The sequence below is a fragment of the Heterocephalus glaber genome, unplaced genomic scaffold, assembly GCF_053883595.1.
Source record: "Heterocephalus glaber isolate CG9 unplaced genomic scaffold, H.glaber_assembly_v1.0 deba00001472, whole genome shotgun sequence".
Taxonomy (NCBI): domain Eukaryota; kingdom Metazoa; phylum Chordata; class Mammalia; order Rodentia; family Bathyergidae; genus Heterocephalus; species Heterocephalus glaber.
Window position 1 is genome coordinate 52,079,575 of NW_028258315.1, and position 27,330 is coordinate 52,106,904.

The 27,330-nt window shown below is 40.0% G+C and overlaps 1 protein-coding gene across 6 annotated transcripts in view; it reads left to right on the forward strand.

Annotated features, from left to right (window-relative positions):
- Positions 1-27,330, forward strand: part of Gxylt2 (glucoside xylosyltransferase 2) — a 91,592-nt gene that overhangs the window by 53,319 nt on the left and 10,943 nt on the right. Inside the window, exons 4-7 of one of the 6 annotated variants that reach the window (XR_015439501.1) lie at positions 9,712-9,963; positions 11,475-11,593; positions 21,956-22,128; positions 23,131-23,153. Coding sequence is in view for 4 of the 6 variants with exons in the window: in XM_087182019.1 (XP_087038145.1) it covers positions 9,712-9,963; positions 11,470-11,593; positions 21,956-22,128; positions 23,131-23,223 (642 nt within the window). In the remaining 2 variants the exon portion in view is untranslated. Of the gene's footprint in view, positions 1-9,711; positions 9,964-11,469; positions 11,594-21,955; positions 22,129-23,130; positions 27,322-27,330 lie in introns of those variants that run through there. The other 5 variants (XM_087182019.1, XR_015439500.1, XM_087182020.1 and 2 more) reach the window with 5 other exon arrangements.

The window sequence follows — 27,330 nt, forward strand, 5'->3', positions numbered from 1 at the left end:
ACTGCAAAACTCCCACAAAAACCTGGAAATTGAGTAACACCCTTCTGAACAACCAATGGGTCACAGAGGAAATTAAAGAAGAAATTAGATAGTTTCTACAAGTAAATGATAATGTCAGTACAACATACAGGAATCTATGGGACACAATGAAAGCAGTTCTACGCTGGAAATTCATAGCAGTGAATGCCCATATTAGGAAAACAGAGAGAACTCAGATAAATAACCTAATGCAGAACCTCAAAACTCTTAGAAAAAGAAGAGAATAACAAACCCAAAGCTCACACAAGAGAGGAAATTATAAAGATCCGAGCAGAAATCAATGCAATAGAGACTAAGAGAGTGATACAAAAAATTAATGAATCAAAGTGTTGGCTTTTTGAAAGAATAAATAAAATCAATAAACCTTTAGCCAACCTTATCAAAAAAAGGAAAGAAAAGGCTCAAATCCATACAATTAAGAACGAAAAAGGGGAAGTCACAACAGACCCAGCAGAAATCCAGAGGATCATCAATACCTACTTCAAGAACCTGCAATCTAATAAAATGGAAAACACAGAAGAAATGGACAGATTCCTAGATACATATGAATTGCTAAAGTTAAATGAAGAAGATATAGACATTCTAAACACCCCAATTACAATGAGTGAAACTGAAAATATAATAAAATATTTATCAACAAAGAAAAGCCCAGGTCCTGAGGGCTTCACTCCTGAATTCTACAAGACATTTAAAGCAGAACTAATGCCATTACTCTTTAAACCTGTCAAGGAAATTGAAAGGGAAGCAAGGCTTCCAAATTCATTCCTGGAAGCAAGTGTTACTTTGATTCCAAAACCAGGGAAAGACCCAACCCAAAAAGAAACTACAGGCCAATCTCTCTAATGAACATAGATGGAAAAATCCTCAACAAGATACTGGCAAACAGAATACAGAGGGTCATCAAGAAGATTTGGCCGGGGATTTGGCTCAGTGGTTTCACCCCCTGCTGTGCATGTGGAAGGATCTGAGTTTGATCCCTGGCACAAAAAAAAAAAAAGATCATACACCCTGACCAAGTCAGATTTATCCCAGGGATGCAAGGATGGTTCAATATTTGTAAATCAATAAATGTAATACACTATATTAACAGAGTCAAGGACAAAAACCATATGATCATCTCAATAGATGCAGAAAAGGCATTTGACAAAATCCAACACCCATTCATGATAAAAAACGCTACAGAAAATTGGAATAGAAGGTCTTTATCTCAACCTGATTAAGGCTATGAAAAACCAACAGCCAACATCATACTAAATGGTCAAAAACTGAAAACTTTCACACTAAAATCAGGAACAAGACGAGGATGCCCACTATCACCACTCCTATTCAATATAGTTCTGGAAACATTAGCCAGGGCAATTAGACAAGAGAAAGAAATAAAAGGAATAAAGATAGGAAAGGAAGAAGTTAAACTGTCATTATTTGCTGATGATATGATACTTTACATAGAAGGCCCAAAAAATGTTGTACCCAGTGAGAGAGAACCAACCAGAGACTGATACTAAATCCACACAGGAGTTTATTACCGGCCGGGACCGAGCCGAGCTTTGGACTCCAGCCTGGAATGGGGGGAGATTAACATATTTATACACCTTTGAGGCCACCAGTTTCTAGGGGGCCCCTATGGGATAGAACTAGCAAAGCAAGCAAAAGGTACAGAAGCGGAAAGCCCTGTCGTTAGAAGATTTGTAAAACAATAGTTGATTAATTGTTGTTTCTAAGAGACTCTCTGAGGGGAGGAGGTTTCTAAGCTTCCTCCTTCTGAGTTCATCTAAAGGGCAGGCAGGTGGGTCAAGCAGCAATATGGAGTCTTCTTGCTAACAAGGGTCCTTCAAAAAACTCTACCAAAAGACTTCTAGACTTAACTGACAGATTCAGTAGAGTAGCTGTATATAAGGTAAACACTCAAAAAACAATAGCGTTCTTATACACAAATAGACTCACTGAGAGAGAAATTAGGGAAATAATTCCTTTTACAATAGCATCTAAAAAAATGAAATATCTAGGAATCAATATAACAAAGGACACAAAAGACCTCTACACTGAAAACTATAGCACCCTGAAAAAGGAGATCAAGGCAGATATAAGACAATGGAAAGACATCCCTTGTTCCTGGGTAGGAAGAACCAATATAGTGAAAATGGCCATACTTCCAAAACTACTATATAGATTTAATGCAGTGCCAATTGAAATTCCAAAATATACTTCACAGAACTAGAGAAAACAATTTAAAAATTCATTTGGAACCAGAAGAGACCTAGAATAACAAAAGCAATTCTGGGAAACAGAGACATGGCCGGGGGTATCATAATACCCAACTTGAAGCTATACTACAAAGCTACTGTGATTAAAAATAGCATGGTACTGGCAAAGAAACAGACCTGAGGATCAGTGGAATAGATTAGAATATGCAGAAACAGCTTCAGACATACTCAGCCACCTTATCTTTGACAAAGGAGCCAACCACCTTCATTGGAGGAAAGATAGCCTATTTAATAAATGGTGTTGGAAAAACTGGATTTCAACCTGCCAGAAATTAAAACTAGACCCATATCTATCACCATGTACTAAACTAAGATTGAAGTGGCTTAAAGATATAAATATTAACACAGAAACACTAAACTTGCTAGAAGATAAGTTAGGTAGAACTCTTGAAGATATTGGCATAGGAAAAGACTTTATGAACAAAACCTCAATAGCACGGGAACTAGCAGAAAGAATCAACAACTGGGATTTCATCTTATTAAAAAGCTTCTGTACTGCAAGAGAAACCACCAACAGAGCTAACAGACAACCTGCAATGTGGGAAAAAAGTTTTAGCAGGTGTGACTCAGACAAAGGGCTACTATCTAGACTCTATAAAGAACTTAAAAAAAATTAGACCCCCCCCAAATTCAAAGACCCAATTCAAAAATAGGTCCAAAATGAACAGACATTTCTCAGACAAAGAATTAAAAGCAGCAAATAAACATGTGAAAATATGTTCAACATCACTGATCATTTGAGAGATGCAGATGAAAACAGCACTGAGATTCCACCTCACCCCAGAAAGAGTGGCTGCTATCAAGAAATCAACCAATAACAAATGCTGGCAGGGGTGTGGAGGGAAAGGAACCCTTCTCCATTGTTGATGGGCATGCAGGCTGGTTGCGACCACTATGGAAATCAGTGTGGTGATACCTCAAAGAACTAGGGCTGGAGGTCCCATTTGACCCAGCTATTCCTCTTCTGGGTATCTTCCCTGAAGAATTAAAATAATCATACCACAAAGATGTATTGTGCACCCATGTTTATAGCGGGACAGTTCGTAATAGCTAAAGGTTGGAAACAGCCCAAGTGCCCATCAACTGGAAACTGGGTAAAGAAGATGTGGGTTTTTTTATAAAATGGAGTACTATTCAGCCATAAAGAATGAGAAACTAGAGTCATTTATAGCTAAATGGATGCACACTGAGGTCATACTCTTAAGTGAAATAAATAGGACACACAGATGTAAATACTGAATAGTTTCTCTAGTGTGAGAAACTGAGAGTGTAAATAAGGATTAAAAGGATTAATAGCTAATAATTGATACTTTGAAATAGGAAAAGGTCCAAAGGTGTAGGGGTGGTGGGAGGAGATGGGGAAAGGAAAGAATGGAAAGGAAAAATTATGAGAAAAGAAAAAAGAATGGAAATGAAGTCTATGTAAATAGGGAAGGGTAGAGGGTTGAAGGGCACATAGGTAATGGGGAAAAAATAAGAACCAAGATACATCATGTACAGGTACAAGCACCCAATGATAAATGTAAATGTATTGTATACCTAAAATGTACCAATAAAAGAATTTAAGAAAAAATAAAAAATTAAAAAATAAAAATAGGCTATGTATACCAAAAGAATTTTTTTTTTTGATCTGTAGGTTTAATTTGACTCACAGGTCCCTAATTTGCCATTTTTAGTTTAGGCTGCCCTGGCTTCCGCATCTGTCTTGGTCTGTTTTCTGTTGCTAAAACAGAATGCCACAGACGTCGTAATTTTTATAGACTAAAAGTTTATTTTGGCTCACAGATGTGGAGGCTGGATTGTCAAGAGCTTGGGGAAGGCTTCGTACTGTGCCATGATGTGGCAGATAAGCAAAAGGACAAGAGAGCATATAGAAGAGGCAAAGCAGGAGGGATGGACTTGCTTTTTAATAACCTGCTCTCAAGAAGGGGATTAATCTCTCCTAGGAACCTAATCACCTCTCAACACTCTCATATTAGGGACAAAATTTCAGCATGAGTTTTGGAGGGGACAAACCACACACAATCATAGCACCACCTTAACTGAAGACTTACAGGTTTTCTAAAAGGTGTAGCCTTAAATTTTTTCTTCCTTATGCCTCCAGAAAAGTATGTCTCCAGAATCCAACCTTTTCAGAAGAGGGAATAGGAACAGTTCTAGAGAGGTGGTTTGGAGGGCTTCCACCCATGAGAATTGGGTTCTGGGATTGTGTGGTTGCTCTCTTGGAGGAGCTAGAGCTGTTATTCCTTGGTCAGTGCTTGTTACTTGTCTACCAGCCTTGTGCCACCTCCAGCCACACTGCTGGAGCCCAGGCCAGACAGACAGGCCAAGACTGCCAGAGGTTAGCTGAAATGAGCCCAGGCCAGGCCCCTCTGAGGTACGCATTTGTTAGAAACACTGGAACGTGATCACTCCCCATGCTGGTGTGGGGAACAGGTAAGAGGCTCTCTCTTACATTGCTGGGGAAAGTCCACATGGGTACCCTTCTGGGTGGGGAGGGTTTGACTCTGCCCATCAAATTCACAGTATATGTATTCTGGGACTTGGTAATTATATTTTTATATTATGTTTTAATAATTCTTTTTGGCTCAGTAATCATATTTTTACATCTTCCCAAAAGAGTTAAAGACATCATATTGTAGTGATACATGCATACCCATGTTTATAGCAGCACAATTCATAATAGCTAATCTTGGAAGCTGCGTATATGTCCATCAACAGATGAATGGATAAAGAAAATGTGGTATTTACACACTATGGAGAGAGATAAACTACTCTGCCATAAAGAGAGATAAACTTGAGTCATTTGTAAGAAAATGAATGCCCCTTGAGACCATAATGTTAAGTGAAACAAACAAGACACACAAGCTTAATTATTATGTGGCTTCTCTATATGAGAAACCAAAATTATAAGGAACAAAATAAAAGATAGAAAATAAGGAAGTAGAGAGATAGCTCTTTCTCAAAGGTGAAGGAGAGCAAGAGAGGAGAGGAAGGGAGGGAGGGAAGGGAAAGGGACTGAAAAAGGGAATTGAGATGTGTTATGTACATGTACCAACTCCACATAAGGAATGTAAATATTATGTACTGAAAACAAGTACTAATAAAAATTAAAATAAAATAGTAAAAACAAAAAAATAGAATAAGGAGGTTTTTCGTTGTGGCATTATTTGTCATAGCAAAAGCTTGAGAGCAATCTGAATGGTCGGCAGTGGGTGGTTGGATACATTTTGATGTAATGGAAAATTATACAGGCACAAACACAAAAAATCAAATCTCTACATGCTTATGTGGGAGGGTCTTTCACAAGTGGTTTAAAAGAAAACAAGCAGACACAACTGATGGCATTGTGCACATAAAAAAAGGAATTCCATATGCATAACTAATCTCATTTGCAAAAATATCCTAGGCACACTGCAATGTAGTCCAATGACATTGGCTGTCTTAAAGAAGGGTCCTGATTACTGAGAGACAAGGAAGAATAAGTTATCAGTGAATTTGTTTTAATTTATATTAGTTTTTGAATCATGTACATATTTACTATTAAAAAGAAAAGGAATATTTTATGCTTAGAAATTTCTCTTTAAGTCAATCTGATAAAAGCTATTTATGACAAACCTACTGCCAAAATCATATTAAGTGGGGGAAAATAGTTTTCCTTCTAAAATCAGAAGCAAGATGAGAATGTCCTCTATCACCACTCTTGTTCAACCTAGAACTCAAAACATTGTCAAGAGCATTTAGGCAAGAAAAAGAAATAAAAGAGCTATATATAGGAAAGGAAGAATTCAAATTATCATTGTTTGTAGATGACATGATCCTCCACATAAAAGATCCCAAAAACCCCACCGAAAAACTCAGAATTAATAACCAGATTCAGTAGTATAGCAGAATACAAAATCAATGGGCCGGGGATTTAGCTCAGTGGTTCTGCCGCCTGCCTCACAAGCCAAGGACCCGAGTTCAATCCCTGGTACCAAAAAAAAAAATACAAAATCAACACATAAAAAGTAGTGTTCATGTACACCAAAAATGAACCCACTGAAAAAGAAATTAAGGCAAAATATCATTCACAATAGCACCAAGAAAAATTAAATACCTAGGAATTAACCCAAGGAAGTGAAAGACTTCTACAGTGGAAACTATAGTACTCTGAAAAAGAAATTGGAGAGGACATCAGATAATGAAAAGATATCCTGCTTCTGGATAGGCAGAACAAATATAGTAAAAATGGCCATACTTCCAAAATTGATATACAGATTTAATTCAACCCCAATCAAAATTCTTCACAGAATTTCCGTGAAGAATTCTTCACATTCTTCACAGAAGTGAAGAAAACAATCCTAAAATTCATGTGGAACCATAAGAGATCCAGAATAACAAGAGCAATCCTGAGTAATAAGAGCAAAGTGACAGGCATCACAATCCTGGACTTGAAGTTATATTACAAAGCTACAGTGATGAAACTATCAGGGGACAGGCACAAAAAACAGACACGGGTATTATAGAACTCAATTAGGTAGAAATATTATAGGCAGTCAGACAGGGCTAGGCCCTTGAGGGAGTCAATGCAGAGGATGAGAACACATCAAAACTGTGGCTCTCAAAAAAAAAAAAAACCCCAAAAAACTGTGGCTGAAGGCGCATCTGAAAAAGATTAAAGTAACAATGGCCAGATTTACAGACTTCCCTAAAGGATAGGAAGTTTGAGATTATTTCTACCATCCCTTTGAGATTTCCTGTATAGGGTGGGCCATCCTCTCCCACTCACTAAGACTAAGACTATTAAAATTAAGACTGAAGGGCAGGGGATTTAGCTCAGTGGCACTGCACCTGCCTTGGAAGCACAAGGTCCTGAGTTTGATCCTGGTACCAAAAAAAAAAAAAAAGAAAGAAAGAAAGACAAAACTAAGATTTTAGATTATAGTCAGGGTTAATGATGTCATCCATAGGCCCTTACTACTGTTGGATCAATATTAGCCAAGGGGCAATACTTGTAATCTTATTGGTTGATTATAGTTTTGACTCGTGTTGTACTCACCTCATGATTTTGCTCTATAAAACTGTCTCAGAGAAGTGAGCTTGTTGGCAACCTAGTTGGGACCCGTTGTGTCTCTAAGGAGCTGTTCCTATTCCCCAATAAATTTTCCTATTCTTAACTTCCACTGTTCCTTAGAATTCATTCTTCGACTTTAGGGAACATGAACTTGGCATATGTGACATCTAGCAGGTTGGGAATTACATTTTTTCCCCTATATAATGAGTATCAATGGAATAGAACAGAGGATACAGAAACAATTCCAAGTACATTCAACTATTTGATCTTTGACAAAGTTTTTACCTTTCTATGACAAGATAAAAAAAAAATGTGGTAAATTTTTCAAAAAAGGTCTGTGTGTTCAATGAAAGAATTCATCCTAATTCTGAAATTCAGATCTTTGAGTTGTTAAAACAGATATCAAGATGATTTTCTTAGCTGGGTGTAGTGGAACATGCCTATAATCCCAGCACTTGGTTGGGGACATGTGGGTATGTGGGGAGGGGGGTGGCTTGCAAAGTTCAAACGCAGCTTGAGCACTTTAGCAACACCTTATCTCAAAGTAAAAATTTAAAAAGGGCTAGAGTTGTACCTTAGTGCAAAGGCCCTAGATTCAATCCTCAGTATCACTACCAGGGAAAAAAAAAAGGATAATTTTATGAAGTGATTGAAGGTCATTACTTTTAATTTCATTTTACTGATCTGTAAAATCCATTCCTGTAGTAGATAAGGAAAGAAAGCTAAACCCTGTAGCTAATCATGTAGCCTTCAAAATTAGTCTGGGGCTGGCGATTTAGCTCTGTGTTTCCGCTGCCTGCCTCGCAAGCACAAGATCCAGAGTTTGATCCCTGGTACCAAAATAAATAAATAAATAAAATAAAGTAAAATAAAATTAGTCTGGAGCCCTGTGATACCTGTATGATACGGTACCTGTGTTCGTCAGTTTTAAATACTGAGGATCTCAATAAAGTATTATCTTAGTCTGCTATCCAATGACATATTGTCTTCATCTGTTCAGCTTGCCATAATAAAATACAATGGACAGGATGGCTTAAACAACAAAAATTTTATTTCATGGAAGCGGAAAGCCTGAGATCTAGGTGCCAGCAGGCTTGGGTCAGGTAAAAGTTCTCTTCCTGGCTTGCACATGGCTGCCTACCTACTGTGACCTCACATGGCAGAGAGAAAGATAGAAAGCTGTATGGTGCCTCTTCTTACACAGGCACTAACACCATCCTGAAGGCTCCACCCTCCTGACTTCACCACAACCTAATTGTCTTCTGAAGGCCTCATATCCAAATGCTCTCACTTTCAGAGTCAGGACTTCAATTAATGAACTTGAAGAAACATAAACAGTTCATAATGTGTTGTTATGGTGTCGCAGAATGTAAGACCAGGGACCCAGGAAGATTTGATTCCTTCCTTGGTGAAACTACTCTTAAGTTTTGGGAACAAAGGCAAAAAAAAGGCAAATAACATTACTAGCTCAGAGTGTGCAGTATCACGCACAGGGCAAAGTCGTGGAAACCCTGCAGCTAGCAGTGCACTTGCTTCCTAGGGAGGCCAGCTGAAATGATTTGGAACAGCCTGATTGGCAAACTAAACCCTGTCAGCAGAGAATGCCTTTTACATTTCAAATAGTTGGCAAAAAATCAAAAGAGCATTTTGTGCTGTCTGAAAATGATATAAAATTCACATTTCAGTGTCCCTAAGGGCAGTTTATTGGAACCAAGCCGCCGCTCCTTTACATGTCGCCAGGGCTGCTCGCACATTACAGCAGGCAGAGTCGGGTAGTTACATCAAAGCCAAAAATATTTACTGTCTGGCCCTTTACAAGAAAAAGTAGTTTGCCAGTCTCTGGTCTATAAACAAAGCTGGCCAGTGACTTACTTTGCCTATTCTCAAGTCCAAATCTTAGCTTAAAATGCAATTTTAGAAAGATGTAGAGCCATACCCATCAATACTAGAAGAAATGGATACCGTACCACCCAGCCCAACATAAATTGGCTTAGAGAGAGTCCACTTCAAATTTTCTAATGTCTGACTGTTCCAAGAGAAACCAAAAGAGAAAGACAGGGAGGCATCCTAGAGGATGAAAGAAAAGAGTTATTGCATCCCTTTGAAAGTTTGACCCATATTAAATATAGTCCAGGGTCCTGGACCAATTTAGATCAAGATTTATTTTAAAGTCTGTACTTTTTGATTGACACTTATTTCTCAGATCAAAGAAGGGAGAATGGGAGCTAACAATGGTTTCCTTTCTAGAATTCAACCTTAATCATTGAAAATTGGTGGCATTATTTTCATATTAGGCCAGTTCCTTTGTTTCTGACCTGTTTCTTGCTTTGTTGCTGTCCCTTGTACACAAAGGTGATTTTAAAGGATGTGGACTCCCTTCTCTATGTGGACACCGACGTTCTCTTTCTGAGACCTGTCGATGACATCTGGAAGCTTCTGAGGCAGTTTAATTCTACACAGCTTGCTGCCATGGCCCCTGAGCATGAAATCCCCAAGATTGGCTGGTACAGCCGCTTTGCCCGGCATCCTTTCTATGGCCCTGCAGGAGTTAACTCGGGAGTCATGTTGATGAATTTAACTCGGATAAGAAGCACCCAGTTCAAGGTAACGAAATCCTTTAAAGTTCCTTGTGTAAGTCCTTTCAACAGGGGTATGCCTGGAGTATTGATTGTGTAGATTTGGAGAGTACAGTGGGGGTCTGTACGTGAGGAGGGAAGGACCCAGGGGACTGCGTTCGCAAAGTTATGGAATATTTGTTCAGAAAAGCCCGGATGGCTATGGAATTTAAAGCTTCTGGAGAGTTACCATTTAGGAATATTACGTGGCATTTCTGAATTCCAAAATGTTTGAACTCTGTGCATATCTAAGGCTTCAAAGACTATGTAAAATTTTTGGAAGTACTTTAGAAATGTATTTAATTAAGTACACGGAGATATTTATACAAGGGTATTCATGGTCTCATCTTTTACATTAGCAAAGAAATGGAAAGAGCCTAAATGAACACCAGTAGAAGACTAGTCAAAAAAATTTATCCTCATATTAAAAACAGGTTAGTCATGGCTGGAGTGTAGCTCAGTGGTAGAGCACTTGACTAGACTGTGCAGAGCCATGGGTTTGATCTGCAGCAATATAAAAAAATAATAATATTTTGGGGGCGGGGATTTAGCTCACTGGTGCTGCCACCTGCCTGGCAAGCGCAAGGTCCCGAGTAAGATCCCCGCTACCAAAAAACAAAAACAAAAACAAGAAGAATATGTTAATCTATAATTAAGACAATAAGATCTTAAAAATATTTTAAGTGAGAATAGTTTACACTGAGTGTAGTGATTCATGCCTGTAATCCCAGCACTTGGGAGGCTGAGACAGGAGGATTGCCTCAAGTTTGAGGCCAACCTGGGCTACATAGTGAGGCCCTGTCTCAAAAAACAAAAAAATATAAGGCCAGGGATTTAGCTCAGTAGTGCTGCCGCCTGTCTTGTAAGTGCAAGGTCCCAAGTTTGATCCCCAGTACAAAAAAAAAAAAAAAAGTATGTGCAGCACACATAATATTGTAATGTGCTCACTTTTGTGTCTTAGAAATCTCCAGAGGAGTACCTAAGAGATGATTAATTATTCATGGTAGATGCTTCTGGGGAAACTGGGAATGGGATTTGGAGGTAGATGGAGGAAGAAATATTTTTGGTTTTTCATATGTTATGTTTATATAATGATTGAATACTTAGTCTATGAATGGGTCACTTTTATTTTAAAAGTAAATAATTGCTTTAAGAGAGGGAAATACGTTTTTCCCTAACATGCCTTAATCCTGCTATCTGTATTTTGTCTGTTCACTTTCTAGATAAGAAATAAATTTACCAAAGGGGCTATTTTGGTGCATGATTTTCTGAGTAAAAACCATAGGTCCAACCACCAATTCCCATTTGCCCAGCATCTGTGCAGCCAGAAAAACTCTAACCTGAAGCCCTAATGTTTGCTTTGTTCTGTGCCCCAAAGATAGCAGGACCAGCTCCTCTGTTGGAGGGAAAGAAAACCAGTCTCCTTACCCTGCTTCTCAGTAGACAAGAAGCATTTGCAGTGCTTCAGCTCTGCTGATGGTTTTCTCTTTTCCAGAACAGCATGATTCCGACAGGCTTGGCTTGGGAGGACATGCTATACCCTCTGTACCAGAAGTACAAGAATGCTATCACGTGGGGAGACCAGGATTTATTGAATATTATTTTTTATTTCAACCCAGGTAGGTTCTCTTTCAAGAATGTCATTTGTGTGACATCAAGTACGCCCACCTCATTGCACAGAGCACATTCCAGACTTGGGCTACTATTGATGGGGCCTCAGTGGTACACAGAGGGCCTGTGTTCTGCTCCCCCGAGCCCTTTCATCCGCCCCCCTGGGGATCTGATGGAGGCGGGTCCTTGGCTACTGACACAAAAGGCCAAATGTTGAAACCTCCAACACTGGGCTCCATTTTTTGAGACTCTCTTTTCAATTTTGCCACACTATTCTTCCAAGAAGTACAGTCAAAATTGATATGAAGCACAAAACTAAATGCAAATAGTACAGTCTAGAGGTGAGAGCTTGCATAGCCTGGATAATTGCTAAATTGAAGGGAACTGATTTGCAAGGTCCTTGGTGTTAAGTTACTGGTACAGGGTAAAGAAGCCTAGAATCAGAACCTAGATCCTCAAATCCCCTTTTCTTTCCATCTAGAGCAGGAAGAGTGTTTTTATTGCTAAGCTGGTAAGGTTTGGTAAGGTTGAGGGAAGGAGGAAGATGAAAATTTCTGGTCTATGCTTTCATATTAATACCTGAAGCTAAGAAAATTTCCTTCTTAGCTAAAACCTTATTTAATGTCATTAAAATAGAAACCACGTTTTCTACTTGAGAAAAATCTTCAGAGGGGAAAAAAGTAATCCTTACTCTATTCAGGCCTTTCTTTTGTCTAAAAATTCTGAATTTTTGAGAGATTCCTGTTGATAGATTTCTGCCTGCAATTGCATGGCACCCTTGAAGTACCTATTATGGACCTTTAAAAAAATACATACACAAAATTTCTGCTATAAAGCCTAATTTCATATGTCTTTGGACCAAAAGGAAAAGAAGCAAACTGATAAGGAATTTTGGGGAAAGACACTCAACACTAAGTAGACAGAGAGAATGTCTTGGCTATTCACTTTTGGTGTATTTTAGTCTCTTTTCTTCTAACAGTAACAGGGAATTTAGTCTGTTCCTCGTCCTTTTTCTTCTTAACCAGATTTCATCTTTGTTCTAGGTGTAGGTGTATTGGTTAGGATTCTTGGCTGCAAAAGGAGGGGATCCCTGTATTTAGTCTAAGCACAAAGGATGCCTTTTAAATAAGCAAACAGGTGTAGGAAGGCAGCCAAGTGAGACTTCCTCCCACTGAACCTGTTTATTCCTCTCTTTGGAGATTGTCATTCTCTGCTCTGTAGGCCTCAAAGCACAATGCTGAGGTTTCTGGCTACTAGTCCAGCCACATAGAATGACCAACTTGATCCCAATTCCACATTCCCAGGAGAGAAATATGGTTCCAGTATGGCTCCGCTAGGCCAGGAGCATGCACTCAGAAATAATGGCTGATGTTTATTATTTACTAAGTGGCAGGTGCTATTCTAATCATTATTTTATTTAATCCTATAATGACCCTGAGAATATAATCTCCACTTTACAGACAGAGAAACCAAGGGAAAGAGAGTTAAATAATTTGCTGCACAGCTAATGAGTGTTGGAGCAGGGGTATAAATCCAGAACATTCCTCCAGCCCAAACTGGGGAGCAAGGAACTTCTCAGAGAAGGAGTGGGGGATCCTAGAGAGCCAGGTAGTTATTTGGTTGTGTAGCTTTCTGCTACAAACCTTCTTTCCTTTTAATATTGTTTTTTCTTCTCTGTTGTGTGGCTAAACTATCTGACATAAGCCTCTCCATCCCTATTCTCAAACTGAGGAATTCAAAGGATTCACATGGTTGCTTCCCCAGAAATCCTCTTAGCCTGTTGCAGATTATTTGAGGACGTTATCAGCAATTAGACACAAGCCCCTTGCCTGTAACTGGGGCTGACCTCAGCTGAGTTTAATGGCTTCTGCACTCCCCATCTTACACATACTGGGTAAAAGATATTCTAAAATAATTGTACAGTTGTTCTAAACCCTAGTTCTGAGCAGTATTAAGTATGTAACACAAGTTTTAGATCAAATTTTGATGAATTTACTAATTGTTCTTTGTATGATTGTATTTGATTTTCCTATTTCATACTTTATCTGGGGACTTTATTAAATGTGCAATTTTTTTAACTGAAAAGCCAGCGATACCCATCCTATCTTAAAGTTTTTCTTCATTTATATTTTTTTGTGAGCACTTTCTGTAAGCCAAAACCACCTATATTTGAAAAAAAAAAAAAAAGATCTGTCACCTTTACCCCTGAAAAGGAGAGAGGGAGCCAATATTGGCTAGCACACAGGAGATAAACATGTTTATTGTTATGATTCCTTGGGTTGCTATGGATGAAGCAGTGTGCTTAAAACCTGTAGCACATGTCTGGAATGTTATTATTAGTCTCCTGTAGCCAGTAACACCACTTTCTAAAATGTGTTTAAAAGTCATTAGCTACAAAATGTTTTAAAACTCTTGCTGTAATTAGGTAGTAAATGCCTGTGGGTGTACAACTGCAATGCTAGGCAATAGACCAACTCAAGAGGAGACAGGACAAGCCTGTGGGGGCTGTGCACGTAGCTTCTGCAGGGTATTTCCTGGCAGGCAAAGCCTAGGCAGCTTCACCCAGGCTGAAAATCTGAGCTTACATTTTGACACGTGAGTTTGAGTCAGGATCAGAGTTCTATAGAAGGGATAAATCTGACAAGAGCCCAAAGAGAACTCTCTCTAGGAAGATGTGTTGGCATGAATGTGCTTAGGTTTCACGGTTCCAAATTCCATTCAGACAAGCTAAGGGAGGGTAAATACCAAGAGTCTTGGAACACTCATGATCATGTGAATCAGGTCAAGCCAGCTTTTGTGACAACTGGCTGTGGGAAGCTCCTCAGGACAAAAGCAGTTTCTTCAGGCTTCAGTGGCATCATGGTTCTGTCTTCTTTGCTTCTCTTAATGACTGATTCCACTCTTTCAGCATTCTCAGTCTTTGCCCAGGGCCCAACTCAATTATCAATCCCAAGTCAGTACAACTGATCAAGTCCACAACCAACAATAATAGTTTTCTTATGTTCCCTAATTCACATTCTTGAGAAAGAGAAAGACAGACACACTGGCCCAGCCCAGCCCAGCTATGAAGACCACCCTTATCCACTTTTAAGGGACCAGAGGGGCAAAGTTATTTAACACGTCTCTCAGAAATGAACACATGCTTCTTATTCAGAGGCAATTTCTAGAAAAATGGGCTGTTGGCAGGGAAGAAAATGAAGGCAGCCAAGTACAGATGACAAGGCAGAGTAGAAGCAGTAGAGTTCTGTCTGGGGGCAGAGAGAAGAGGCAGGGTCCACAGGCACCAGACCCTACAGTCATGTGGGACAAGTCTCTGCTTTAGCCTTATGTGATGGCCTTGTTCTCATCCCTCTCAGCATCATTGGTACCCTGGCCTTGGGTGTGCAATCATATTGTACTCTCACCACACTAGAAGCACTCAGTATCAGGGGATTGTAAGGGCATGTTGTGGTGTTGACAGGCCCAATTACTTCACATTAGGACTATTCTAGGAAATTGGTAGCAAATCACAATTAGGGGATTCTGGGAAGTTTATGAGTTCTGACATAAAGTGCAAGAAAACAGAGTGGATGCGCAAGTGCCAGGACCCGAGTTCAATCCCCGGTACCAAAGAAAATAGAGTGGAAATGGCAGTGTCTGTGTGAAGGGTTGGCATCTACTTCATGTCTTTCACATTTAGTACCTTACATGCAGTTTGTCTTCAGAAGCATTGGTTGAATGAATGGAGTTAAGAGGATGAGTGAAAAGGTGAAGTAAATGGGAGGAAAAAGAGACTGTAGGAAGGAAAAGGAAAGTAGGGACAGAAAGGAGCAGAAGGCAAAGAAAAGGACAAAGGTCTCACTAAGGGATTTCAGACACACAAATAATCAGATAATGAGCTTCTTTATTTACAACCAGAAGAAAAATAGCAAAAAACAAGGGCTTCAAAATAGGTTGGCTTGAAATTTTTTTAAGACATTGCAGTGGTTTATTTTCGGATTGGGAATTTTAAAAACCTTTTATTTTTATCCACAGTAAAACAACCTGAACACCTTCATGTGCTATCTTTTTTTTTTTGAGATAAGGGCATGCGTTAAGGCTGGCCTTGTGTAGTTCAAGTTGCCCTCCAGGGATTGTCCTGCATCCCCCAGTGCTGGGATTACAGGTGTGTGCCACCACCCCCAGCTGTTATCTTTTTTTTTTTTAACTTTATTGGTACATTTTAGGTATACAATATAATGACACTCATCATTGGAAATTTCCACCTTTACATAATCTCTCTTGGTTCTTCTTTTTGCCCAATTCCCCTGCCCTCCCTTCAACCCCTCCATCTCTCCCTATTTTCAAAGACTTTGTTTCCATTTTTTCATTTTCTCGTATTAATTCCATTCCCTTCTTTTCTTTCCCCTACTCCTCCCACTTCCCCTTCCCCTTTGACCCTTTTCTTGCTATTTCACGTTATCTGTTATACCTTTTAGTCCTTATTTACATTTTCAGTTTCTCACATGAGAAAAACTATTTGGTATTTACACATGTGTGTCCTATTTATTTCACTTAAGAGTATGGCCTCCATGTGCATCCATTTAGCTATAAATGTCTCTAATTTCTCATTCTTTATGGCTGAGTAGTACTCCATTTTATTTAAAAAACCACATTTTCTTTATCCAGTCTCCAGTTGTTAGGTAATTGGGCTGCTTCCAAGTTTTAGCTATTACAAACTGTGCTGCTGTGAACATGGGTGCACACATATCACTGTGGTATGATTCTTTTAATTCTTGGGGTAAGATACCTGCAGGGGAATAGCTGGGTCAAATGGGACTTCTAGTCCTAGTTCTTTGAGGTATCTCCGTACTGATTTCCACAGTGGTTGCACCAGTCTACATTTCCACCAGCAGTGGAGTAGGGTTCTTCTTTCCCCACAGCCCTGCCAGCATTTGTTATTGGTTGATTTCATGATAGCAGCCATTCTTTCTGGGGTGAGGTGGAGTCTCAGCATTGTTTTCATTTGCATCTCTCCAATGATCAGTGATGTTAAACATTTTTTCATATGTTTATTTGCTGTTTCTACTTCTTTGTCTGAAAAATGTCTCTTTCAGATGCTCATTTTTGGACTGGGTCTTTAAATTTGGGAAGTCTGATTTTTTAAAGATCTTTATAGATTCTAGATAGTAGACCTGTATCTGAGGAACAGCAAGTGAAAATTTTTTCCCACATTGTGGGTTGTCTGTTCTCACTGTTGGTGGTTACTCTTGCTGTGCAGAAGCTTTTTAATAAGAAGAGATCCCACTTGTTGATTGTTTGTGCTAGTTCACGGGCAACTGAGGTTTTGTTCATAAAATCTTTTCCTACACCAATGTCTTCAAGAGTTCTACCTAACCTCTGTTTCCACCGGTTCAGCATTTCTGTTTTAATATTTAGATCTTTTAGCTCAGTGATTCTGCCGCCTTCCTCAAAAGCAAAAGGTCCCGAGTTCAATCCCGGGTACAAAAAAAAAAGTTTAGATCTTTAATCCATTTTGATTTTAGTTTAGTGCATGGTGAGAGATAATAGGTCTAGTTTTAATCTTTGGCAGGTTGAAACCCAATTTTTCCAGCACCATTTATTAAAGAGGCTATCTTTCCTCCAGTGAGGATGTTTGGCTCCTTTATTGAAGATGAGATGGCTGAGTGTGTCTGGAGTTGCTTCTGCATCTTCTAATCTGTTCCACTGGTCCTCAGATCTGTTTCTTTTCCAGTACCATCAGCTACTATCTTTTTAAAGCCAGTTTTAGGCAGACACAGTGGTACATTCCTGCCCATAATCCCAATGTCCGGAGGCTGAGGCAGGAGGACTGCAGTTAGCTTGAGGTCAGTCTGAGCTACATAGAGAAACCCTGTGTGGAAAAACAATAAAAAATAAACAAATACAGTAAAATAAAAATAAACAGCAAGCTTTGACGGCCCTGATAATCATGCTTAAAATAGATCCAGTTCAGAACAGGTTAATTGATATATGCCAAATAACCACCATTTGGCCTCTTTCATGTTCATTAGCTGATCTGTATAGGTTTCCATCTTCAACCTGATCTCTGATGCTCATTTAGCCCCTCCCTGCTCCTCTGGCCCCTATTCATAAAATGAGGATTTCAGTGGTTAACCATTTCAGAACTTATCTGTGAATTAAAGACAGATCAGATACATTTAATTGTGCATTGTTGACTTTCCCTGTCTTTTACTGGCAGCACCCCATTGTTCTCAGGGAAATTACCTTTCCCCCATTGTGTGCAGTCTCAGAGCCCTGCCCTCCCATGACTCCTGCTAAACCAGTCAGACCATCTCCTGGGAGCTTAGGTCTGGGAGCTCGAGATCAGAAAGTGGTCTTCAAGGGTGGTTCATTCCGGCAGCAGTATTGAAAAGTTGACAGTAATGAGTTCCTGTCGCCAGGTCCCTGGAGCTGCCCTATTTCCTGCCCTTACTCAGTTGTACTTCTGATTTTTTGAGCTACTGCATCGTCTCATTTTTTTTGTTTGTTTGTTTCACAATCTAGAACCAAAATTAACTACTTGTCGACCTATTAGAGATTTCTGTATCTTGAATTTTTTAAGCCAAAGTAATATATGTCAACTTTAACACTATTCTTCCCCTTTGAAGAAACTGCCTTTGCCTCCAAAACTAAGATAGTTTATCTTTTCTAAATGACACTGCAATTTCCAAACATTTTACCATAATCAGGCTATTTTCTCCTCCCCAGATGTTCTTTCATGTTTCTGCTTCTGTCAGAATCCCATCCTTACTAAAACCTAGAGTTTAAATTAAATTTTATTGAAACATCCTCTCATCTCACCTCCCATGATGAACTCTCCTTTCTATGAACCTGATAATACATGTCCATTTTGGCCACACTTAGTACTATCTTCCTTACAAGAGCATAAATCCCCTGAGGAGCCCCTTATCCTGAGACACCAATGCCTGGCAGTAATGTGGTGAATGAATACTTATTTTGATTATGTGTCCTATATAGTTTGCATTTCTTGCTGTGGGAAATTTAGAAGGGGGTGTGAAAATGTGAAATGAATTCTGTCTTGAATTCTATTTCATATTTGAGATTCAACAGCTGAGGTTCTTAGCTGGTCTTTAGGGGACCTATAAATCCCTGAACTTGGAAGCAAGTGTTCTTTACTGGTCTTCATATGTTCCCAATAGTAATTTTCCAAAGTCAGGGTCTAAAGCTTGTATTAGATTCTCAAAGAGGTCTGTGACCCATAAAAAGCTCAGAATGACTGGCTATCTACGTGTCTGGAAGCAATCGGAGCAAACATTTATCACAGAAAGCTTATATATTGGAAACTATGCTAGGCCCGTTCTGTTTAAGTTATCTTGTATCCTTCCAGCAACCTAATGCAGTAGTCTTGTTATAACTCTAAGTGTAGTAATAGTGATTATCATAGCTTACATTTATTTTGTACTTTCTGTGTGCCAGGCACTCTTCCAAGTATTTATGTAAATGAACTCCCTTAGATCTAATGAATAGCTAATATGTTTGATTCTTCCCATTTTATTTTATTTATTTATTTATTTATTTTTAAAGTTCTGCTTTTTTTTTTGGTGCTGGGGATTGAACTCAGGACCTTGCACTTTTGAGGCAGGCCTCAGAACCACTGAGCTAAATCCCCGGCTCTTCTTCCCATTTTATAGATGATAGAATTGGGATGCAGAAAAGTTATGTTAATTTGAATTGATTCCACTAGTAGCTGAGTTCTGTGTCCAAACCCAACAGGTGAACTCCAGAGCTGCCTCTCTTGGCCATTTTGCTGTTGGATCACAACTAGCACATGGGAAAGCTAGGGTTCAAGTCTGGAGAATTTGCCTTCTTCATTGCTTCTCAACCTAGGTCAAATGTTTTGGTTACTCACCAAGGGGTAGAAGCTAATTTAGAACCTATATTTTGTTTGATTCCAATGCTCAAGCCATTTCTACTTTGTCTTCTGCTATTGAGTGTCCCTCACTGGGCTCAGTCCTTGAGAGATGTTGCAGAGAGAGAAATTGGTCCCTTCTGTAGTAGAGTCCTAAAGTACTTGGGAAGAGACAAAAACCTTCATTACCAGGCCTTAAGCTTCGTAAAGGCAAAGAGTGGACTTTTCCATTATTTGCTTTGTCCACAGTATACATAGCAGGCACTCAATAAATGGTTTTGTTCCCACCAATCCGTGTGTTTATAAAAACAGAGATCAGTTCTAGGACAATTTATCATCTGGGGACTTTTGCAGGTGCCCAGGTGGATATCGTAAAGGAGTGCTATAACCCATTGTGCTACCAAAGGAAGCAACTGGGTTATGCCATGCACAATTCAAAAGCATTTTTAGATATTTTCATTCCTCTAATCCTCACATCCACCCTATGTACTAAAGTACAGAAAGATCACACAGCTAATACTGCACTTAGGTTCAAATTTAGCTATTGGGGGGCCAGGGATTTAGCTCAGTGGTGCTGCCACCTGCCTCGAAAGTGCAAGGTCCTGAGTTCGATCCCTGGTACAAAAAAAAAAAATTAGCTATTATGATTTGATGACCACTTCTCTATGTATGTGTAAATGAGGTAAATGCAAGTAAGAGAAGCATGGTAGAATGGAGTCCCTCCAAGAAGAGGAAAGTCTTGGTGTGTTGTGGACAACTAGGATTTAATAGAGGGGACCTTGATGCCTCGGGCCTGTGAAAGAACGAACCACAGAAACATCATATGCAGTCTGTGGGGCCATGTGATGATCTCGTCATTCTTCGCTTTCCATCTGAAGCTTTCTGCAACCCTGCAACCCTGGAAACAAGCACATCTTGAAGCAGTGTTTCCAATAGTGCGATTGATTTGCTCTAATCCTCCTGTGCTCTCTGATGGGATCTTTCTCATGATCAGTGACACGTTTGCAGAGAGCTTTGATCCAGTCGCCTCTGGTCCGAGGCCTGAAAGTCATTAAGTTGGGGAGCTAGGAAGCTGGGAGTGAGGGTGAATTTGTTGCTAATTGTTTAATCCTAGTCACCGAAGGGAATTTTTCTGAGTCCAGTAGGATTAAAGCAGGGTTATTTCAGTACAACAGCTATCATGAGGGGCTGTCCTGTTGATTGTAGGGTGTGGAGAGCATCCCTGGCCCCTATAGGAGGTTTAGAGGACCCACCAGATGCCAGTCTCAGCCTCCCACGTATGTAACAACCAATAACCAACAGTGTCTCCCTTCAAATATTGCTAAAGAGCCTCAGGGGTATAAGTGAGGGGGTGGAGTCATCCCAGGTTAAAAACCTCTTGTACTGGGGATGTTAGTACATGCCTGTAATCCCAGTACCTTGGGAAGCCGAGGCAGGAGGTTCACAAATTTGAGCCCAGCCTGTGCAACTTTGTGACTTAGCAAGACCCTGTCTCAAAAAAGCTCTGGGGATGGAGGTCAGTGCAAGGACTCTGGGTTCAGTATTCAGTAGTAAAGAAAAGAAGCACTTGTTTAAAGATATAAACACACATATACACGTATGCACACATATAGCGCAGTGTACGGAGTCACCGAGGCAGAGAGCTTTTTAATTTTTTTGCTTTTTGCTTTTCACTTTGGATTTTTCCCCTTTGCTGCTGTAGATATTGTTTTTAGTTTAGTTTAGTTTTTGTTTTTAATCTGAACAGAAATCTTTTCTTCCGTCTTGACTATTTCATAACTGTCCATTTATAAAACCTTTGCAAAGAATTGAGTGTGACTGCTAACAATAATGAACACTACTGTGTGCTTGACACTCTGCCAAGCATTTTCCATGTATTTTTAAAATTTGATAATCAAAATAAGAGGGAAGTCCTCTTATTATCATTTTACAGATGAAGAAATTGAAGTACAGAACATGGAGTGACTACCTAGATTTCTGTTCCTGAGTGAGAGGACTGGGCTTTGGTCTCAGGCTGTCTGATGTCTGGTTTATGTTCTTGTCATAGATACTCCCAAAACATTTTTTTTTTTTTTTGTACGGGGGATTGAACTCAGGACCTTGCACTTAGAGGCAGGCAGTGGAACCACTGAGCTAAATCCCCCACCCAATGACTTTTTTTTTTAATATATAAAACCTACACCATTAGTAATATGTGACCTTTCAGTTCTTGATGTCAGAATTTAAAAAAATATATGTTTGTGATATGTAATAATTACATGCTTTTGGGGAAACTGACACTATATATATATATATATATATATATATATATATATATTCATATCCGGATCATCTTTTGTCCCCTTTTGTCCTTGATCTCAGAATTTTGACAAACGTGATGATGTTTGATCTGACTCACACACTCCTTGCACTGGAATCATGTACAGAAGGAACATTAAGCCTAATTGCTCAACGTGAAAGCCAGCACTGACTGTGGCTGTCTTTCTCTTGTCATCCTCAGAGTGTCTCTATGTATTCCCCTGCCAGTGGAACTACCGTCCTGATCACTGCATGTACGGGAGCAACTGCAAGGAGGCTGAGCGGGAGGGCGTGTCTGTCCTGCATGGGAACCGGGGCGTGTACCATGACGACAAGCAGCCAACCTTCAGAGCGCTCTATGAAGCCATTCGGGATGTAAGTGTGCTCTTGCCACCATTCTCAGACATGTGCTTACGCAGCATAAAGCAGTATGGGCACTTTGCTCATTATGCCTTTTGAAGACGAAATATTCCTAAAGCCTTGAGTGATGCCAGTTTGCCCAACACCAATTACCCTGCATCATTGTCTCCAGGGCCACTTGTCACCTAAGGCTGTCCCACGTCCACTCTTTTTGTTTTTGGTTTGTTTTGGGTTTTGGTTTGGTTTGGTTTGGTTTGGGTTTGGGTTTTTTTGAAACAGGATCTTGCTACATAGCCCAGACCGGTCTTGAATTCACAATCTTTCTGCCTCATCCTCCCAAGTGTTGGGATTATATGCACATGCCATCATCCCCAGTGCAAATCCACTCTCAATATTTCCATACCATTCTCTTATTATTTATCATCTAAATAATTAGGTGGGAGGAAATCTCATATCAGAAAGATAACTCCTTTGTCATTTGCCATGGTAGGAGGTAACAGTAGAATTAAGCACAATAAAAACAAAATGAGGTTATTCTGTTCAAGCTAAAGATGTGCCTAGTTGCCAAACCCTTGAGCAATCAGGTGTCAAGGTGGCCAATTAGACCAAGGAGCCAAACTGAAAGTAGTGAGCAAGCCTTTATTTGTGAAACTGCAACAGTGCAGGCACAAGACAAAAAGGACTCTGCTCCAGTTTTATCAGTTAGGGTTCACTAAGAGCAAAAGAATATATGCAATTTTACAAGGTAGCCTTACAGTGGCTGCCTGCAGAGTCTGGTGTGGAAGAGTGCAAAAAGGATATCCACACACTGGAGAGCCTGAGGATCCAGCCAGAGCTTGAAGGCCTGGAGGTCACTGCAGTTCTATGTTTGGGGAAGCCAAAGGGTCTACGCTGAAGGCTGAAGAGTCTATGCTAGAAGCCTGGAGATGGACATCCAAAGGCAATGGCAGAGACTGGAGCTCCTCCAAAGAAGCAGAAGTGAAACTTCCTTCTTCTTTCCTTTTTTATTCCATCTAGGCTACAAGCCTTTTGGTTGGTGCCACCCACACCCAGGATGAATCTCTCATCTCCAGAAAGTCAGTTGTCCAGACACAGCCGGAGCTGTACTAAACCAATCTGCTAGGCATTTCTTATTCAAGTTGATACCACAGTTAACTATCATACCATTCCTTGTCTCCCATAGAAGGGCACTGGGTGAAGTCAAGTGGATGCAGCACAGTTGGTGGGAATCTTCTTACTGACAAGGAGCCCCCCAAAAAAGACCACTGCATCTTTATGACCCGTGTGTTAAGGCTGAGGATGGGGGAGGAGAAAGGGGTAGGAGTAGAAAGGTACTGGGTTAAAGTGGAGAAAAGTACTTCCAAATGTAAGAGCCTGGGCTGGAAGTGCAGGTCTGTGTTTAATGGTGGCTGGAGTAGGGCAGGAGGTCTGTGTCCTCATTTGCAAAAAACTCCACTACACTGACTAGTCACCTAATCTGACCTGGGGAGGACAGCTTCCCCCCAAGACCTGCCAGGCAAGCCCTATAACAGTTCGTTGTTGGGTCTGAAAAATCACATACAATGGTACCCCCTTATCCACATTTGCTTTCTATGGTTTCAATTAACATGGCCACCCATGTTCCAAAAATATTAAATGGAAAATTCCCAAAATAAACATTTGATGAGTTAAATTTGTGCTCCTCTGAGTAGCTTGATGACATTTCATGCCATCCATTCTGTCCTTCCCAGGAAGTGAACCATTCCTTTGTCAGGTCTATCCACAACATGTATAATACCTGCCCCTCAGTCATTTAGTAGCTTAGGGTATCTGATCCCTAGGGATCAGTTCTGTCCATGGTTTCAGGCATCCAGTAGGAGTCTGGGAATACATCCCCCATCTATTGTATAAAATTTTGGCAATGAGTGAGACCCCCTCAGAACCTCGGGCCCACCCTTACTTCCTTGAAGAAACTGATCAGCAAGTGTCAAGGAGGAATTAAGAGACATATGTGAACTACCTTGCAATAAATGGGAAGGTTGAAAGAACCTTACCTTGGTTTACCAACTAAAGTCATGTCAAGTGCTACCTCTGAAGCCTTTTGCCTCCTACACTTTGGGAAACACTGTACTTTCCCTTTCCCTTGAGATTGCTAAGGGAAAACAAGAACAAACACTTTCAGTGATCACTCTCCTGAAATTGTAATTTGAGGGCTAGGAATGTAGCTCAGCAGCACAAGGCCTGCCTGGAAAGCACGAGGCCTTAGTACAAAAAAAAAATTGTAATTTTAAGACATGGACATAAATGGTTTTTATATTTTTAAATAAATAGGAAAAAAATTAAAAGAAGAATAATATTTTAGACAGAAAAAAATGATATAAAATACAAATTTCATCATTCATAAATAAAGTACTGTTAGGACACAGTGGAACACATTTATTCATGTATTGTTTCTGGCTGCTTTGGTGCTGTGATAGTGCAGATGATTATTATAGAGACTGTAGGGTTCACCAAGTCTAAAATACTGTACTTAGACTGGCCCCCTTTACAGAAAAAAATTGCCTAACATTAAATTATGGACTTCATTAGAGGACCCCTCAGGGTTTCATAGACAGGCTTTGGCAGGAGTGAGGTGTGGGGTGAACGCCCTGGTATACTAACACATTTTTGTGTGCATTTTCTTAGGGAGAGTCCCAGGGAATTCCAACTCTGGAAATCCCAGAGTTGTCTTCTGTGCAGGTAAAGAGCATAGCACACATCTAAGCTAACAGTTCCTTCTTCAGCTTTATTTTGCACTGTTTGGTTTTTAAAGCCCAGGTGATTAAATTGCATAGGAAATTTGTTCTGTACTCAGCGATACAGAACAATATCTCACATTTAGATATTAAAGCACTGACTCCAGGGGAAATCCATTCAAGCATACAAGGGGAAAGTAAGTAAGTGTGTAGCAGCTGTGTGTGTATCAGAGACTCTCCGCTTTCTTTGTGATGTGTCAGCCCTAGTTTGGAATTGAGCAATTGTGGTTCTTCAGTTACAACTCATCTTGTTTGTTTTCTGGGAGATTAGAAAGAGGGTCAAATAACTTTGTTTTTTACATGATTCTGCCTAATCACTCATTGTTCCTCTGTTGAGCCTAAAAAGACATTTTTCAATAAGAAAAATCACTATTCCCAGGTTGAAATGTGAGTGACTACAAACAGATTCATCACAAAAGATGTTTCCCCATTTTTTACTGTCCTTACCCCATGGTCAGAGCTTGGCTGTGGGCCAGGACAGGCCTAGCTTCAAATCCCAATTATTTCATTTTTTCAAAATGAACCATGCAAGTATATTCTGGTGGAGGAAGCCAGATGATACTCATAAGCAAAGAAAAATGAAAATCCTGCCAGAGGGTGAAAGGAGTAAAAAGAGCAGGATGGTAGGTCTAGAGTCCTGAGGTGGCCAGGAGTGTTCATGTTCCTGTAGCCAGGGCCCTCAGGAAAGGCCTCTGGAGGCCTAGGACTTGGTGAGGTGGAGTCAGCCATGGGGAAACCCAGGAAGGTCATGGAAGCAGAAGAAATAACTAGGGGAAAGTTCTCGAGGAGGAATGAATTTGGTGTGTCCGAAGGACAGCGTGGAAACCACCATGACTGGAATGGCTGGCTAGGAAAGGGGAGAAGAGTGGGGAGGCTTCCAGGTCACCTGAGCCTTCAAAACAAGGGAGGAGTTGGACTCGTTCCAATCACAATGGGAAGCCCCTGCAGGAAGCAACAGGCTCTGATTTATGCTTGAAAAATATCCCCTTCATAACTAGGCAGAAGGGGTATGAGAGGGAAGCCCAGAGGCAGTTTGCCGACTCATTGCAGCTGTGCTGGTGAGAAATGGATGGGGAAGATGGGGAGAGGAGCATGTTCTGGTTAGGTGGTCCGAGAGCTTGCAGGGCTTGCTCATGGGAAAGGAAAGGAGTTGACTCCATAGTTCCATTCTGCTCCATTGGTTGGGGACATAGGGGTTTAGGCCTGGCTTCAAGGAGTTTATCAGTGGTAGATTGTGCTAGGAAAGAAAAAGTGTCCCAATCCTGGTCTGGGATAGAACTTTATTATGTTCCATAATCTTCTCTGGGAAGAAATTTGCATTTCTGTTAAACACCCTGAAACAATTGATAAACTTTAAAGGCACTAAGACTTACTCTAGGAAATCAGATAACCACCCACTCTGCTGTCAGGCTATAGTGTCCTGCTTTTTAAACTATTTTTCTTTTTTCTTTCTGATCTTTCTTTGTAAAATGTCTTTGCCAAACATGAATCTTTGACTTGATGTACTAGTGGTCTTTCCCCAAGATGTGATAAATTTTGACATGTGCTCCTGACTAAATAGTCCCAGGAATTTATTTTGGAAAATATGGCTCATGGACATATCCCATGGAAAGACAAGAGAATTAAAACAGAAAAACACCACATATGTTCAGTGTTGGGGCGGGGGGTGACGGCACATATTTGGCACCAAACTGGGCTTGGTAGTGCACACCTGTAATCCCAGCATTCAGGAGGCTGTTGCAGGAGGATCACTGTGAGTTTGAGGCCAGTCTGGGCTACATAGTGAGTACAAGGCCAGCCTGAACTACATAGCAAGATGCTGTCTCAAAAGAAAACAAAAATTGGCACCAGAATTACTAAAATAGCATTCATTTCCAATAAATTTCACTAGCAATTGCTAAAGTCTGGACTATGTGAGATTACCATAGACATACACTAAAGGCTCTTCGTGAAGATTGCTTCAGTGGCAAAAACTAGAAAGAAGTCACTCTCCTGGCATTCTTGGGACTCTGGATTCCATCTCCAGCACTGCAAATAAAATTTTTAAAAGAAACAATTTAATATTTTGTTGTAGTAAATGTCAAGTGAGTATCTACTTGAGTTTTGCTTCTACTCAGAATAAACATGTTCTATGTAGATTGTCTTGACCTTAGAGATATGCATTATCTTTAAATCTTAAGAACTTTAAGAACCCAAATATGTCATCTTTTTTTTTTAAAGCTTCAAAGAAACTGAGGTTCTGAGAGGTTAAATGATTGTGTGGGGCTGCACAGCCAGGTAAAGGTTTGAATTTAGGTTCTTGGAAATCCTTTCATTAACTCATGCAAACCTGTGCCTACATGCTTGACTTCAGCCCTTGTGTTCTTTGTTAGTAAAAGTGATTTGTGTTTTGAATGCCATTTCAACGAGGAAAATAAACTTTCTCTCTCTCTCTCTCTTTTTT